Source organism: Malaclemys terrapin, chromosome 1, assembly GCF_027887155.1.
Source record: "Malaclemys terrapin pileata isolate rMalTer1 chromosome 1, rMalTer1.hap1, whole genome shotgun sequence".
NCBI classification, from domain to species: domain Eukaryota; kingdom Metazoa; phylum Chordata; order Testudines; family Emydidae; genus Malaclemys; species Malaclemys terrapin.
In genome coordinates, this window is record NC_071505.1 from 76,769,580 (window position 1) to 76,787,879 (window position 18,300).

An 18,300-nucleotide genomic window follows, 5' to 3' on the forward strand; every position below is an offset into this window, starting at 1 on the left:
TGCTCCGTATGTAGAACGTTTCTGAATTGATCTCTGTGTGCGTCAAGGAGTGTGGAGCAGCGCAGCGCAATTAGTGAATCGCGTCAGTTTCACTCAGAACTGAGTATCTGGGGGCGGGGGCTGTGGAGGAGGAGGAGAAGGGAGGGTAATTCATTAAGAGACAATCACTCTACTTTTGTGACATCATCCCACTGCTTATATACTTAGGGAATGGTCCAGGGCTCCCCTTATGGTTCAGACACTCACAAGTCCACTCAAGGCAGCGAGGGAAAGAAGCAGCTATACTTTCTCTCTCTTTCTATCTGTGTCTGTCTCTCTCATCTCTTCTTCTTAGTATTTATGGACTTTACTTTCTAGAGGGCTCAATATGGCAAGAATGAGAATTCAACTGGTGTGCATGATCCTGCTGGCTTTCACCTCCTGGAGTCTGTGCTCAGGTAAGCTTTGCAACTTCTTTGGGATTCCTTCCTAAGCTGTGAATTGGTGTGGGGGACTCTCTGCTCCTGTTCCCAAACCTGTCTCTGTGGTTAGTTATCAGATTGTTCCTCGGCTGATGGGCATTTAAACCCAGGAGGAGTAGAAGTCTTTTTTTTTTTTTTTTAAAAAAAAGGTTTTACATCTGACTAGTCATTTTCAGGTGATAAGAGCTAACAGGTGTACTAGCCCCTCGGATGAGATCAAAAGAAACAAAGTGAGTTAACTCTAGATAAGGTTTATATATGTTCACACACACACACACAAGCTATTCCTGATAAGTGTTGAATGACAGTTTTTCTGTCATTGCCATGAGTTCCTTCCTTCACATTCACCTGCTCTTTCACGCAGCATCAATATTAGATTTTTTAAAAAGTTATAGAATAGCCCTTGAGAAACATAACGGGATGTGACCATTCACTTTGTAACAAATGTTGAAAGTATTTGTGATCTATGGAATGTTGTGATCTATGGAATGTTGTGGTGTTCTCTCAAATATCCTAGGCAATATCTTTTCTACAGCTCCTATGAAGCCTTGACAAATCCTAACCAAAATGGCTATACATGTACTTAAAATACATATTTCATATCCATCAATGATGCAGATACAAAAACTGAAGCTGCAGTGTTAAAATAATCTTTACCAAATCATCTGAAGGGGAAAGAAAGCTGCAGATTTACATCAATGCAAAATCAAATCACACCATAGGAGGATAAACTCAAGTGACTTTCTACTCCAAGTGTAATTGCTTTAAATAGCCAGAGGATAACAGATGACCTGTAACACTTGTTTAGTTTATAGTTTCTTTTGGGAAAATGACATAGCTAAGTTTATACACAAAAATATAATGGCTTTTATAGCCACACAGTCACTCACACATGCATATGCAGCAGAGTAGATTTCAAAATACAGACTTGTTAAATTACAAAATAGCTTAATACTTTATTAACATGATTTATGATACTATATTCACAGAGTCAGGTAGGGTCTAGGTGTACTTACTTGCCTGCTTCATCATGAAGCGAGAAAATAGATTAGATGACCTTGAGGCCCTACATTCCTATGATTCTATAAAATGCTAGTAAAGTAAAAAATAATACACAAAGAAATTATAACCCTCACATTTCAACTTTCAGAATTCTATTTCACAGTGTATTCAGGAGCACCAGGCGCTGTCCGTTGGATTAACATTTTTCACCTGTAAACTTTTATATCGGTAGCACATTAGCATTGTTCTAGATGATAAACTATTATGCCCTAACAAGATCTTAAAGGAATACTAACAAAAATGTTTTGAAGAGAATAACTAGTAAACTAGGTATTAGCATTTGACAGTGTGAGAAGTGTAAGCAAAACCTGACACACACTAGATCTTTGGCTCTGATCCTACACCTGTTTCAAGAGAAAAGAATTTTGCTGTAAACTTGTTTGCAGCAGGATCAGTTCCTCTGTTTCACAGAATAGCAAAGCAGTGAGAATAATGATAATTCTGGGTTTTTATGTAGCACTTTTCATCCATAGATCTTAAAAAAGCATTACAAAAAAAAAAAAAAGGTGACAGTTAACATCAGTGATGCAGGATCAGATCCTAGCACCTGCAGTAGCACCTGATGCAATGCCCAGTAAAGTTAATGGATAGTCTCCCATTGATTTCAATAGACATTGGATTGGGTCTATAATGAAGAAAGCGGGACATACCATAATTAAAAAGATTTATTTTGCTTAAAAATATGAAAACGTGTACCTGGGACAGAGATTAGCTCAATGTGGAAAGCATTGCACTGTTTTTAGCTAAGATACAGAACATGTATTTTAATTTTCTTTTGAAAATATGATTTGTTCTGAGGGGAAAATGTTGCTTGTAAAATTTAAATATATGAGCAAAGTGCAGAATTTCAATCCAGTTAAGGTATGAACCAGCCAGAGGAGAGTAAGGTGTGTACATTTCCCCTTTAAACAATATAGTATGATAAAAACAAACTTTCTATTCAGAGCTCTCCATAACTCTGTCCCCATTGCATCCTTGCCCTCAACTCCTCCTGCACCGCTTCCCACCCCCTCTGCTGTCTGCCCATGTCTCTTTTGCCTCCTCCCATTGTCTTTTTCACTGGCTCTTGAATCCATGCTTCTCTCCTTGCCACCTGTTTCACTTGGAATAGCCTCCCAAATAAGGTACACCAAGCTCCCTTGCTCTCTTCATTCAAAACATTTCTTAGCACCTATGCATTCTGTGCAGCATTCCACCTATCTTGGCCATTCTCTATGCTCTATTTTAAGTCTGTATTTTGTAGTGTAAACTAGGACAGAATCCTAGTAACAGGACTTTTGATAGGCACTAAGATACTGTGCTGATGACTGGTACAGAGAAGGGCTACTACTGCTATCAGTGGGAATGAAGAACCTATCTTTCAAGAGGAGGCTAAAAAAGTTTGTCTTGTTTAGCTTAGCAAAACGAAAGCTGAGATATGATTACCCTCTATAAATACATTGGGGTGAAAACACCAGGGAGGGAGAAGAGCTATTTAAGCTAAAGGACAATGGTGTCACAAGAATAATGGGTAAAAGAAGGTTTCTAACCAGAGGAGTGAGGTTCTGGAACAGTCTCCCAGCAGGAGTAGTCGGGACAAACAGCCTAACTAGTTTTAAAATGAAGCTTGATTATTTTATGAATGGGAATATATCCTAGGCTTGTCTGCAGTAGCTGGGGGCTGGATTGGATGATCCATAAGGCCCCCCTAGCCTTATCTCCTACATTCCTATGACTAGCAAGGTAGCAGTAGCAACAAAATAAATAAATAATTGAATTAATTTTTTTTTTAAAATCTCGTCTATAGCACTTTTCATCAGTAGATCTCATACCTGGATGTAAATGGGCAACAGATTCCACTGTATAGTGGAACACTTGAATAACAACAAAAACACTGCTCATGTTAATGCAACTGATATTTACAATATATTGTTATGTTTGTTAGGGCACCTAGAGCCTCAGATAAGTTAGTTATTTTTTTTTTATGTCTAAGTAAATAAATTTAGGGATTGGCTTTGAATTACTGTTGCTTTTAGGGAGCTACAAAACAATTAAAATGAAATTTCCTTCAACAGAGGTATTTAATGATCTCCAAACATTTACCATACTCTTTGAGTTACGATTGCTATATTTGCAAATTCAGTGCACAGCAGAATAGAATTCTTTCTGATTGTGCTTCATCCTTCTAAAATAACGTTTCCCCATCAGATAAGTCATAAGACTTGCTAATATATTGCGCTATGTAGGGTCAACTAAATTAGTAGAAAGAAATTATTCCACTACATTAAATCTCTCTCTCTCTCTCTCTCCCTCACACACATACACACACACACACATAGTTAAAAGTCAATAGGTCAAATTCTGATCGGTCTGAAATCACTGATGTCAGCAGAATTTATATTGGTATAACTAAAATTAGAGTCTTGCGTAGTAAATATAACTACTATTAATGCCTATTTTTTAAAAACTTTACTTAAAACTTTGTCTCTATTATGAAGAAATGTCCCTTTTAAGATAAAGACCTACAAAGTCAGGGTCTAAAAGTTTGCAAAGGTGACAGACAAGCTTATTCAGATGATAAAAAAATCATATTGACATTGGATGAGGAGATTTGGCAACATTTTTGTTTTACTGAAATGGCTATAGGTTATGAGCCTGATTCAGAGCCCATTGAAGTCAATGGGAATCTTTCCATTGAATTCAGTGACTTTGGATCAGGCCTAGAATGATGGTGAGTGACTGTTTATAAGATGCATCATTAACCTAGGCTGTACTTGTACTAAAAGACCCTTGCAGTCAGTCTTTCTGGATCATATTTTAAGAGAGGAAGATTCTCTACTAGCCCTTTATCCATTATCTAAGTTTAAGAGCTCTTTATGAGATATACCTAAAGCCTATATTCTGAAATCAAATGACTCTGATTTGTGATGAAATAGTACACATGTGTTTCTGATTTATTCCCAGATTCAGAAGAGGAAATGAAAGCGTTAGAAGCAGATTTATTGACCAATATGTATACATCAAAGGTAATTCTTTTTTCTTTTTACCCTTTAGCTGACTTGTAGGGAACACATGAATTCTCATTACAAGCATGGAAGTCTTTGCACAAAGTAATAACAGTCTAGACATAAAAGTTCAGTGCAAGGCATTACTTTGGTGCAAAATTTTCTTCTAGTTCAAAGGAAGTTTAAGTTTTCTCTGTCACATCAACACCTTTAAAGTGTCTCTCACTTGTAATGCTGGTACTTTCATTAAATTATTCAGGTTGTGTTTCCTGTAAATTTATCAGAAGAAAATCTGTTTCCAATAGGATTGTATCTGAATTGATCTTGAATTAATGCCTAAATGAGACGCTATTGTACTTTTTCTACATATGTGTAAAATTAATATTTTCAGAAGACAAAAACTGTTACCAACAGATGTTGGTTTTGGTTTAGGAATAATCTAGTAGTTTTAGTGATTGTAAAGAACATCAGAAAAATAGTCACAAAAATATCTGGTAAATAGTTTCCTTCCTGAGTGGCCAAAGAATCAGCCATAGATTTATTTTCCAAATACGCAGGGTTCAATGATCTCAGCTTCACATAGGTGAAGTATCAAAAATAGAACATACACATTTGACAGGCAGTAGCCAAAAACTTTAATTAAGTGGGAAATATATGCATGTTTCATTCTTCCCTGATAAATTATTTCTTTACTTATTTTAAAATAGGATGTTTTATCATTTCTCACAAGAGTGGTCAAAACATTTTGCATTTTAATGGAAAGTTCCCCTGTGGGCTGGTTATTCCACATTTGCTCACCTCAGGGTTTCTCACCCCCTCCCTTTCTGATACCACCTGTTACCAGGCGTCAATGGAAACAGGAGAATGGACTAGATGGATATTCAGTTTGATCCAGTATGGTAATTCCTATATTTCTGTAGTCTCAATTAGCAAGGTAACAAGGCCCAGATGTCACACAAACCTGCTTCTTGACTCCTGCTGGTCAAGTAGGGAAAAGATTAGTGGGGATTCTTTTCCTGGGACCAGTTTAGGAGTGGGATTCTGTCAGAAGGATTCTTCCTCTGAGTCCCAAAGGGCTAATACACTCTTGGTGAAGTCTTAGCTCCAATGAAGTCAGTGGGAGTTTTACTATTGATGTTAATAGAGCCAAGATTTCACCACTTGCCACTCTCCCCCATCTCTGACACACAACAAACACTAAAACAGTTGTGTAACGGCTGATTAGGAATGTGCCAAATTGAATCATAGCTGATTTTTGGTATGTGTAGTATTGGATGAGGCAACTTGCTGTTTAGGCCTCCCTCTGTCCAGAAGGCTGCATAATCCATAAACACAGTTCAAGTGACCTAATAACTACTGTGCCTGTCTTAACAAGTGGACTTGTGATAGGACCATCCCTAACTTAACTTGTGGTGACATAATTGTGAATCTCAGGCTCCTTGACATATTGTGCATGTTCTCTTGACATCCAAGTAAGGTATAGTGAAGCCCCCGAAAAGTCACTTGTAGTTTGCGTGAGATAACACCACTCCAGCAAGGGAGTCTTCACTACTCCACCAATTAGAGGGATAATAAATTCATTTATTATGCACTTTGTGAGGGTTTGCAGCATTCATCAGATTAAAACTTAATGTCTAGTGACTATTTTAAGTGTGTAAAAGAATGTGAGGCACATTTTGGGATGGAAGGTGTAGTAGTTAACAGGTTTCAATTGAGGAAGGTCTGGTGATCTGCCACCTCATATCTTATTCCAACTTGAGAATAACTACTGTTATTTCTTACTAATCATCTGTGATATGGAGTTGCCAGTCTAACCAAGCAATCTCTAATCATCTTGTTGGCCCTCACATCTTGGAGAAAAAAGCAAACCTGTTTTGAAAAGTCTGGATGTACAAGTGTAGCAAAGTAGTTTATCAACCACATTAACATTGCCTGGCATTCCTGATACATCCATAATATATTTTCAGCAAGGGCATTCTGATGGCATAGTATGTCCTAGTGCTCAAATTTTTTAAACTGATTCACAGTTCAAGAATATACCTCTAATTATCTGTGATTCTAAGCCCTAGCCTTCCTGGATAGTAATAGAGTAAAGGACTCTTCTTTGATGAGGGGAATCTACAACCCATCATAGAACATGCAATAGTCTGCACTAGATGCTACTGACTTCACAAACTACTGCCCAGGGTCTATTCCTCCCTTTTCTAAGCAAGCAAAAGCCAGTCTTCGATACCATCTGTGGGTTGGGTCTCTCTTAGTCAAGCTTCAAGCCAGAGCCTGGCAGCCTGGTGGATGGCTTCTTCCTGGTCATAAAAAAGGGAAGGACATCCATACTCATAACTCCTACTGCTGGACCTGTCTTCAACATCTGATTCTATTGATCACCAAATACTTGTGTCACATCCCTGATGGGATACAGAAGTTCCTGGGGCAAATGGAAGTTCCCTGAAATGGTTTAGGTCTTTTCTCTACAACAGTTTCTCCACCTCCAGAATTCTCAACTGTGGAATCCCACAAGGCTCATGTTTCTCTCCAGTTTTGCTCAACATTTACTCAGCCTGTTGGAGACCTAGGAAGACAACATAGCCTGAAGTGTCATCAGTATGCAGACATAATCTTGGTCTTCATCTGCTTTACATAGAATAAAAAGTGCCTTGCTAAAACTGGCACCTGGATGAAGAATAACCTGATAAAGCAGAACCCAAACAAGACTGAGGTGAAGTGGCGTCACTTTGAAGAACATGCCTCCTCTATAATATTCCCCACTATTGAGGAACCTGTTCTCAGACTATTAAACTTGTCAGCAATCTTGGTCCTTTTCAACACCTCATTGCTATAGTATGATAGATAAGCAATACCCAGCATTTGTTGTTGTAAAATCTGCTCACTACCATCTATACCAATAATAATAATAATAATATATGGAGATATACCTATCTCATAGAACTGGAAGGGACCTTGAAAGGTCATTGAGTCCAGCCCCCTGCCTTCACTAGCAGGACCAAGTACTGATTTTTGCCTCAGATCCCTAAGTAGCCCCCTCAAGGATTGAGCTCACAACCCTGGGTTTAGCAGGCCAATGAGCTGTGTCTGGCCAGAAGACATAGCTCCCTTCTACCAGACACAGCCCTGGCTAAGTTATCCATGCATTCATAACCTCCAACCTGGGTAACTGCAACTCATATATGCAAGGACAGCAATGCACCTTGGAAAAGCTCCAGTTGGTACAAAATTCAGCCTGTCTGCTTAGCAACACAAAGGAAGATTGTTATTTCTATTTTTAAGTATCTGGGAGGCACTCAAATACTACACTGAAGCTGGCATATGAGACTCTGAATAGATAAATATTTCCTATAGACCTGACACGTCTTGCACTGCTGATATAACAGGTATGCCCTGATATTCCATTAAATTAATGTGAATATCCATTTGCAGAATATGTTTAATTGTTTCATCCTCCACTATGGAAAAAGGAGGAAAAATCTAAGCAGTAAAATCATACTACCTGGAGGAAGAGAGTACTCTGTCATGAAACAAAGCTCATTGCAGAGCAGCAACCTCCAAATATTAATTGACTTGCAAGCACTGTAGTATACCTCCAGAATACTATAACCAGTTTCCTCTGTTTTAGCTATCTCTGGCACAAAATCATCTGAATTTATTCATTATTTTGAGGTTCTATTTAAAGAAAAAAGTCTGTTTGGCTGAGGATGAGTTAGAGGATATAAGAAGCAAGAGCTGAAATGAAGTTATTTTTATAAAATGTGTAACATTCAAGATTTCTCCATGTTCCAGCAGCTAATACTATGCACACAGTGCAATATAAATTATTACTACATCAACAGGGCCTCCGGAGGTACTATTTAACCAAAATCAGCGATAAACAAGTTGATACATAACAAATCCATTCAGTGGAATGCAGATTCCGCTTTAGTCCTCCACACTCAAAGCAGTTCCAGACACAATAAAGGCTACCCTAGGTGTTCCTTTTAAGTAAACAATTCAAACTGGTTGGAAATTTTGTGATGTAACAGTGTTTTGTTGGGAAAAAATGCTGATTTGTTGAATCTGAAATGTGCTGCAAAAGATGTTTGAGTTTGACAAATTTGTAGCATCCCAGGCAGGGTTCTGATGAAACTCTGTCTGTCAGGCAGGTTTTTGTCAAAAGACAGCCGTACCATGCCAAGGCTGTCAGGCTCCCTGAGGTGGAGCTGGGAGTCTGAATGTCCTGGGAACACTGGTTCTAACCCAGGCTAGGCTCTAACCCAGTCTTGGCTGCCTGCTCCACAGCAGGGAACCTGGTAGCCCTAGGAGATCCAGCTCTAGGCTCCTGGCTCCACTGGAGGGAACCTGGAAAACCTGGGGGCTCTCAAGACTTTCAGGTTCACTGCTGCAGTGCCTGGAAGTCCTGGGACAGGCTTCCAGGGTCCACAGCAGCCCTACTATGTAGACTTCCCTAGGTCCAGGACCTCAGGTCTTTCAAACTCCCCAAACCAGCAGGATCCCTGTGCTATCCGACTTGTGAGTGGGCAGTCCTGAGGCCAGCTGGCCCAGGAGGTTGGAAACTCTGAGTTCCCTGTGGTGGGGCAGTCTGTATTGTGGGTCAGCCTCAGAACTGCAGACCCTGGGAGCCCTGGCAGTTGCTAACTAAAATGGACATCCTTAACTGTTTCATGGCTGCCACCTGAATAGTAGCTGTGAAACTAACAAGAATGTCCATTTCAATTAGTCACTGCCAAGGTCCCAGGGAGCACATTTCATTTCGGAAACACCATGTAAATTAAATATTAATATGATTTTATTTTTGATTTTCTGGTTTGTGGGAAGTTTCTAAAAATCTGGTTTCATTTTGGATCTGAATTTTTTTTTCAAAATATCCAAAATTTATCATGAACCACAAACTGCCAGTGTGGGCCAGCTCTATTAACAACTGGGACCCAAATTTTCAGAAATACATCAAAGGAAAGAAAAAAGGCCCATTATATTTCTGAGCCCAACAACTTTCAATATTCCATTTCATAAGAAGCTTCAGCAATGCAAAAACATATATCAAATTCCCTGCATGAATTCTTCAGCATCAATAAATCTCAAAGCCAGATTCATACTACAAACAACCTCCATTGTTTTATCAAATTACTACCAGATTCTTTTTTGAACTAACCTTCAGTATATTCGCTCTACCCTTTGAGACTTTGGTGCTTTGATCTCCTTCATGGCTGTTTTCCAAACCATAGCTTGAGCATTTGTAGTCACCAATGTGACTGACAGTCTAGAACTGTGCGGAAAACATGCCACTCAGGCATGAGTGAACCAGGACTCTTGGGCTCCATGAGTGTAAGGCTATGCTTTACCATATTACTAGAGAGTTCACACAATGTATAAATCAAGATATAGTCATTCGGTACCTGCTCTTGCATTGGAGTAACAATCCTGTTCTATTTTCTTAATTGGGAGAGCTTTCTATGCAGCAGAAAGTTATATAATAACAATACCTAGCTCTTACCTAGTGCTTTTCAGCAGTAGATCTCAAAGCACTTAACAAAAGAAAACAGTACCATTGTCCCCATTTTTTAACAGATGGGAAACTGTGGCAGGAGGAGGTGATGTGAGTTGCCCAAGATCACCCAGCAAGCCAGTGGCAGAATCAAGAATAGAACCCAGGTCCACTAAATCCCAGTCTGGTGCTGTAACCAGGAGACCATACTCCCTCCCACAATCTATAAATAGCCCTCATATATTCAGTCTTGCCCGACAATTAACGTAGTCAGTCGTTCTTAAAGACATAAGGCCTCATTCTGATCTGACACTGGTGCAAATCAGAAGTAATTACACTGAAGTTAAAGGAGCTACATTGATGTAAGGGCTTGTCTTCACTACCCGCCTGGATCGGCAGGTAGAAATCGATCTCTCAGGGATCGAATTATCGCGTCTCGTCGGGACGCGACAATTGATCCCGAATCGATGCACGTACTACACCAGCCCAGGTAGGAATAAGCGCCGTCTATGGGGGAGCCGCGGTGTCAATTTTCCACCGTCCTCACAGCGGGGCAAGTTGTATCGGATACGTCGAATTCAGCTACGCTATTCGTGTAGATGAATTTGCATATCTTAAATCGACCCCCCCCACACACAGTGTTGACCTAGCCTCAGTGTGGCATAAATGGGAATCAGGTCCATTGTATCAATCTATCTTAGGTGTGTCTCACAAACAAAGCTGCAAAAACTAATAACTGTGGAGCCAAAGGGGACTTTTCTCCTGGCTAGCTAGTAAGAACTGTACTAAACTTGACTCAGTTGGGGGTTGCTACTTGGATATGCTATCCATGTCTTCAAAAAATGTTCTCTGGAATGTCTAAAGCTGGGATAGAGTAACAACGTTAGACCCAAAGGATACTGAAGCTCTACGCAGGAAGCCACAGCATTTTCATCCACATACTGAAAACATCATTCTTTGTGTAAAGGCATGGAACATGCGGGAAAGCATACATGGAAAGCTTCATCTTTTGTGTGAAATTTTTTTTTATGCCACAAATAATTTAAAGTAAACCAAAGAGAGATTTGGAATTGAAATGGGCATTTTATTTACTTTTTAAATCCACCTCCTGCTAATTAATTCCATGAAGAGGTTAATTTTGTTTTGAACCTGTCGCATCCTTCAAAATATTTCAAAACTCTAATTAGATCACCTGAGTGGAAGACCAGATGAGCACTAAGTAAACAAAATAAAACACAACATTTCAAGCTGCTGAGCAGGATTTAGGATGTGTTTCCATTTCGCCCATAAACCAATATACACATTTCTGAACAGTGAACCCAACGCTGCTGAGAAAGCAAGGCTTGTCTAACAAATGGCTAAATTATGCCCACTTAATAACACACCTGTATCTGAGGGAAGATTATGGTCCAAAGGGAATTTCTTTAAAAAATGTTGACATTGATTCAAATTTCTGAAGCTCCCTTGGCCTGTCTTTAGGACATTTCTCTCCCTCTCTCCCCATAACAAACAACACAAACACACACACACACACACAAATATGGCTAACAATGAATACCACACAAATTCAACATAGAATATTCATCTCTATTAAAAAGATTACTCAAAGAACCACAAGGTTATGGGATTCTCTAGTGGACTGAAAATTACATGGAGTACATACCCTTCCGCCATCCCAACCATGCTATCACTAAATAAAATGAATGTCTGTATTGTTGAAACAGCTATATTATTTTGCTACATTAATATTTGTTCCTGGAAACATACAAAGACACTTTAATTCACTAAAAAAAATAAGCCTGATATAATTTGCAACAAGGAAGATTTAGGTTAGATATTAGGAAAAAAAAAACTAACCATAAGGATAGTTAAGTACTGAAATAATTTATCAAGTAAGGTTGTGGTATCCCCATCATTGGAGGTTTTAAAGAACAGATTAGACAGTGATGGTCGAGGATGGTCGAGGTATCCTTATACCTTCCTCAGCACAGGAGGGTTTAACTAGATGACCTCCAGAGGTCCCTTCCAGCCTATCTTTCTATGATTTGATGCACAACATGGATCATTTGGGAACTATGAGCTCAGTGAGCAAGAAGGTACTGCTCAGCCTATGCTTTCCTTGTGCCTGGAATTTTCATGTGCCTAGTTTCTGTTTAAAGGAAACTACTTTCTATGCTGGAGAAAAATCAAAATGTTAAAGAAGGGAAAAATAGACGGGGAAGGCAGAGAGTGGAAAATATGATGGAGAAGGGAAGTAGTGAGTGAAGCCAAGGCGAGGTGGCATCCTCACTTGAGTTTTTCCAAATCAAAATTAAAAGCTGGTAGAAAAATTCCGACAATACACTTCGGCATTTCGTTGAAATTGAAACATTTCATAGGGACAGGCAGCTGTTGGTAAAGTTCTAACAGAAGTCTCAGCTGGCAGGCTTGCAAGGAGCTGAGAGCTTGGAAGCCATGGAAACCCTGGCCTTAGGCGTGAGGCTCCTCATCAGCCTGGCATTCCAAGCTCATGATCCTTGGCAGCCCACCTGGTAGGCAGATGGAGAGCTCTGAGCCTAGAAACCTCATAGGTCCTGGCTCCCAAGCTCACCACTCCTCAGCAGCCAAGGGATCTAAGGGCTTCAGGGGCACATCTCTCCCCCCCCCCCAAAAAAAAAGACTGCCTCCAAAAGTCAAAGCTCCTTTTCACAGATAATTTTGAAATGTTGGGGGTTTGTTCTGAATTGGAATTAAATCAGATATCAAAATCCTTCATGAAACCAGACTTACCTTCCTCCACCCAGCTCTAGCTAATAGGAAAACAGAGGGAAGGTGTTGACTGGAAATAAATAGTTTAAGTTAATGGAGCACCCAGGGCACTTAAGTGCAACAGATTATCTACTGACTGCAGATTCAGCTTGACCAGGAGGAAATCTTCCCATATCAGTAAATTCTTTTAGGGCCTGATGGCTCTTACATCACTGAACTCTTGTTGCAGTTCATCCAGTCTTACAGCAAAATGCTCCAATATCTATTAGTAACCCTAATTTATTCAACAAATTGCACTGAGAAACTGAAGATAAACATATAATACCATAGATACCTTCAGATCCGCATATCTCCCTTTCCCATGATAAGCCCCCATTCTTTCCCCCAGTGTGGATTCTTCTTTCTACTTCTACAGACTCCACTTCCTTCTAAATTTCCTGATCTCCAACACTCTCCACAAATCCAGTCATCTTGAACTATCTGCTGGATCCCTCCTTTCTACCCCACATACCTGCCTCCCCACTGCTACTCACCTCTGTTTGCCTGCCAGTACTTTCCCCTACCACCAGCCCCTGTTGGATATCTGCTCCCACATGACTTGTCTCTCTGCTGACTTTGGATAATTATCTCTGAATATATGTACCACAGAATTTAGCATTTTCCCTCTTCATAAGGGATCTACACTGCCATTGGTATTCATGTCTATCTTTTAATAATGGTAATAGGAGGCATGGATATGTACAGATGGCCCAATAGCATTAATCTTTTATGTCCCAGTTTTGTAATGTAATTGGGTTGTATGGTAATACGTTCGGACTGCAGAATAAAGTGGGCAGTCACCTTTTCCAAATAAATTCCATACACTATATAAAGTCCCTACAAATAAATTCCATACACTATATAAAGTTCGAAATGGCCTCCCTACTGTGGTTGGAATTTATCAATAAGAAGATATAAAAGTCAGCTCAAATCTGCTCCTTAGGCCTGGTAGGTTTTAGGATTCTGTCTGGGACTATTCAACCCACACTCTAGATCCTCACTCACATGAGAGTCACTCTAACCTTCCTGTATATAAAGATCACTTAAGTCATCTGCCTCAGTGAGTCAGCAGAACCCACTCAACCCTTTCTGAATAGGATCAACACCTGCTAGCTGCATGGGTGTCAGGTGTATAGGCAAATAACACACAGCCTATTGCAAGAATACTTTCAATCCTCCATTTCTTCATTATTTCCCTTCATTTTTTTTTATAAACTCACACCACTTCCCATAAAGAACCAGATATTGAGTGGCTCATCTTTATTTGCTTAATAATATTTTTTGTATTCATACATCAGCTTAATCTGTAATTTCATTTTGGTACTCTGTAATCCACTATGCTCTGCAGATTGGTACTCCATGATAGCTCCCTACACAAGATTTTTAAAGGGGCCACAGCAAGCAAGGCCTTAGGGTTCATGAACTGCAGGTGTCCGCTGCATCACATTCCCTGCAAGAGTAGCCATGGAGCAGAGAAGTACCCCTTATTGGCCTACAGTTTAGGGAGGAGGATCCTCTTGTGACTCAGAATCCATCCTCATCGACAGGCTTATTAGTTAGGCTGAGCTCCCTGCACCAGGACTTCAACCAACAAGCCCGATTCTTCACTCCCTGGAACCACGTAAAATCATTTATACCTGCGCAGAGTGGTGTGAAATACTACCATTCTGAGCTGATGGCAATTTCCTTTGACATTGCACAACTACACGAGGAGGATCAGACCCTGCATGTTTGGTTAGACAAAAACAAACAAAATCCCAAAACACACTAAACAAAATATACTGTCCCCATTGAAATGTTTTACAGTATCACACAGCTTTTGCTAAAGAGAAGACAGCATTTCACATAGCATGTGTTTTGTATCCTTCAGCTTAACAGAGCGAAACTTCCTTACTGGAAGATGACCCTGCTCAATGTGTGCAGTCTTATAAACAACATAAACAACCAAGCAGAGGAAACAGCGGAGTCTGAGGAAGATGACATCCTTCTGAGAGGACAGTTTCCTGCTGCTCTAGATGGCTCCAGCTTGGAAGCGATGCTGACAATATACCAGCTCCAAAAAGTCTGCCACAGCAGAGCCTTTCAGCACTGGGAGGTAAGCAACACATAAGTAATGCATGTCACTCAAAGGACTTTGCTTTGATGTTGTATTTATATTTCAAGAGAGACTTAAAAACCTAGGTCCTGCCTTCTCTATATGGATCCTTCAAAGCCTCAGTATATTTGGCCAAAATATCCCCTTCTTGAATTGTTGGGCACTGGTTATCCATCTCGATGGTGCTCTCCATCTCTAAGTGATTTCCTTAAGCAGTACATATATCATTTCTGAAGAGTTGCAGGGTGCTTTGGACTATATCAATGTGAAATATTAACTATATCATTTCTCCACACTTTGTAGCCATTCCCCAAAAAACTAAGCAGAGATATGAAGATGAGCTTCTTGACAGAACAGAAAATTAAACTCTGTTCAACAGCAGTAGAGTTAGTCTGGATTTACAGAGGTGTGATTGAAAGCAGGAGATGGTCTTATGTATGTGCAGAGGATCATTGGGCCCACTTTGTAGTTGGCCATTTGCACTACCTATGTCAGTACAGCGTGAATGCAAAGCTACCATGGTTGCCCTGGGGAATACCATGAAACAGCGTGCTTCCCCATGAGCATTGCCCAGAGGTCCAGGAGGCAGAAAAGGTAGTTTAGAGCCATTTTGCTCTCTCTCTCCAGTATGCACTCTCTTCTCAGCTGCGCCAAGTTCATGCTCAGCACAGCTGAGGGGATTCAGCCCAGTGCATTTTCAAGCCTGTGCATGAGCTGCAGTAGCACTTACACCAAACTGTAACAGCAGTACGTTTAGCACTGAAGAGTAGCTGCAGTAGAACTGGCATGCTTCACCATGATACTGAGGTGTCTCTTACCCTGGAGATGCAGGTAAATGTAGCAGAAACTGGGGTTTCCCAGCCTCAAAGAAGCCATAGATAGAGAAATTATGGCTCTGTGCAGCTTAGATGTGAGGTAAAGGAGTGCAAAGAAATATCAGACAAGTTTAAGAGAGAAGGGGAGGAAAATGAGGGAAGAAGGGATTGAGGAAACTTGAGAAAAGGCTCCACTGCTGACCATGACACACCTTCCTGTGATCCTATTCATCCAAGCTCTGTTCCAAAGCCCATTGAAATCACTTGGAGTCTTTCCATTGATTCCAATGGATTTTAGATCAGGACCCATTTACTAAATAATCAATAGATTTTAGTGCCCCAAAGCAGGGCTTAAATTCAGCCATAGCCATCTGGAGTGGAGCTCCAGTAAATATTTTCAATCCCACGGGAGTCCCAACATGTGAAGCCCCAACCCTGATGCCTCCCACAGGAATGAAGTCCCAAGCCCCAGGGCTCCAGGAAATACTCTGAGAATTGAAGCCCTACCCCAAACAATTAAGTTTGGAGTGCTACAAAGGTTTTAATTGAATAACCCTCTGTCAGCCAGTTGGATTGTGTGTGATCATTAAAAGGTGGAGTAATAAGAATGGATTAAATCATTTCAGATAACTAAGAAATGACCTGACCCTTCATGCAAAACTCAAAGCACAATTGTTTTTGAACATTCTGACATTTACAACTGCCATTTTGTTGATATTCATACATTTCTGGTTTTTAAAATTTTATACATTTCTCATTTTGTCTACTAATATTGCTAGGAAGGATAAAACTAGCAAGTAGTGGAAATCTCATGAGATTTCCAGCCTAAATTTTAGACCAAAGAAGTTAATATAAGAACCTTAACTTCTGAAACTTCATCCATATTAAATGAAAGCTCCCAGGGTGAAATCTTAGCCTCACTCGAGTAAATGTCAACAGTGTCCTTTACTTCAATGGAACCAGGATTTCACCCACAAAATTTTGAAATTTACTCATCATCTCTGATTAGAGATTAGATAGGTATTGCTTTATAATTAATTCTTTGAAACTACTAAAGTCCATTCTCTTTTTTTTTTCTCGTGGGTATATTAAGAGAATATAGATTTACAAAAATATTGAGAGATTAATATTTTTCTTTATCTTTAATACAAAGAAATACAGAGATTCCACAGTGTCTCTTCTCATGTCTTACAGATACTTCAGCAGGATGTTTTCAATCAAGAGGATTCAAACCAAGATATAATGAAGAGAAAAACTCCTTATATCCTGAAACGGCAACTACACGTTAACAAAGCCAGAAGACCGTACATACTCAAGAGAAGTTCATATTACTGATGCAGCAAAGACAGCAATGTATATTTAGTTTGAGTAACTGTGCTTTATGGTTCTTATTTAAATCTAAAATCATATTTGTGTGAAAAATATACTATGAGAAATCATCAAGATTATAACATAACTGTGTCTTTTTTGCAATTGTTGTTTCTTGAACGTGATTTTTCCTACTTGAGATTAATTGGACCAATACATTTACAAATAAATCTAGTTTCTAAGCATGATGTATTGTACACATCTGAGATTTCAACATATTTGCTACAATATAAGAGGGTTTTTTGTGTTATAAAACAAACCTTCCTACCCCAAAAAGTAAATCAATAGTCCATAAACACCAGTAAATATCATAAAATGTCTCAAACACCTCAAAACCAATCTATGCTGGCAAACTGATGTGTAATATGGTGATCAGAATTGCCACAATGTTTTCTGACCAGTGGCAATTATCGGGATTTAAGTCTAAATAAGCAAGGAAACATTGTGCATTGGTTATTAAGTTGCAAATTCAAATATTTTTTAAGTGATCTTCCTTATTTTGGTGGATTTAACTTGTTGATTCTTCATGGACCAGTGAAGGACCATGATGTAATAAATAATAATAATAATAATAATAATAAATTATATTACTACTATTAGAGAGAAAATATTTTCACTGATGTCTGCTAGTTGAACAAAGCCAGAAGGTAGTATCTACTTCAGAGAAATTCATATTATGACTGAGGCAAGAAAGCAACATTTATTTCATTTATGCAATCAATTAAACAACTTATGTTCTCTCCATACTTTATGCATGCTGAATGGAAGTACTTAGTTTTACTCTTTAAGGGATGATCTAAAGTCCAATGAAGTCAATAAAAATGTCCTAAATCATGGTCATGGTTCTGATTGCAGGTGAACCACAACTCAACATATCCATCAGAGCTGTGGATTATGCAGGATTAGCTTTGGTATTAAAAAGTTCCAGCACAGTGTATCATGACTAAGGCCTGGTCTACACTGGAGGGGGGAGAGGGAAATTGATCTAAATTACGAAACTTCAGCTATGTGTAATGTAGCTGAAGTCGATGTACTTAGATCGACTTACTGTGGTGTCTTCACCGTGGTGAGTCGACTGCTGCCGCTCCCCTGTCGACTCTGCCTGCGCCTCTCATGACGGTGGAGTACAGGAGTCGACGGGAGAGTGCTTGGGGATCGATTCATCATGTCTAGACTAGACACAATAAATCAACCCCTGCTGGATTGATCGCTGGTTGCTGATCCGGCAGTTACT

General features: G+C 39.5%; 1 protein-coding gene across 1 annotated transcript; it reads left to right on the forward strand.

Annotated features, from left to right (window-relative positions):
• The first annotated feature begins 217 nt into the window (after positions 1–217).
• On the forward strand, positions 218–17,902 carry NTS (neurotensin). Its single transcript, XM_054016204.1, has 4 exons — positions 218–437; positions 4,467–4,528; positions 14,659–14,883; positions 16,893–17,902. The coding sequence occupies exons 1-4, from the start codon at positions 368–370 to the stop codon at positions 17,031–17,033; spliced, it is 498 nt and encodes a 165-aa protein (XP_053872179.1). The 5' UTR covers positions 218–367; the 3' UTR covers positions 17,034–17,902.
• Positions 17,903–18,300: the final 398 nt, after the last annotated feature.

Bases quoted from the DNA above. Each gene is read 5' to 3' on its own strand.
- NTS (XM_054016204.1), top strand. From the start codon at position 368: ATGGCAAGAATGAGAATTCAACTGGTGTGCATGATCCTGCTGGCTTTC. The intron at 4,529-14,658 runs GTAATTCTTTTT...TGTATCCTTCAG, and splicing joins CCAATATGTATACATCAAAG to CTTAACAGAGCGAAACTTCC. The intron at 14,884-16,892 runs GTAAGCAACACA...CATGTCTTACAG, and splicing joins GAGCCTTTCAGCACTGGGAG to ATACTTCAGCAGGATGTTTT.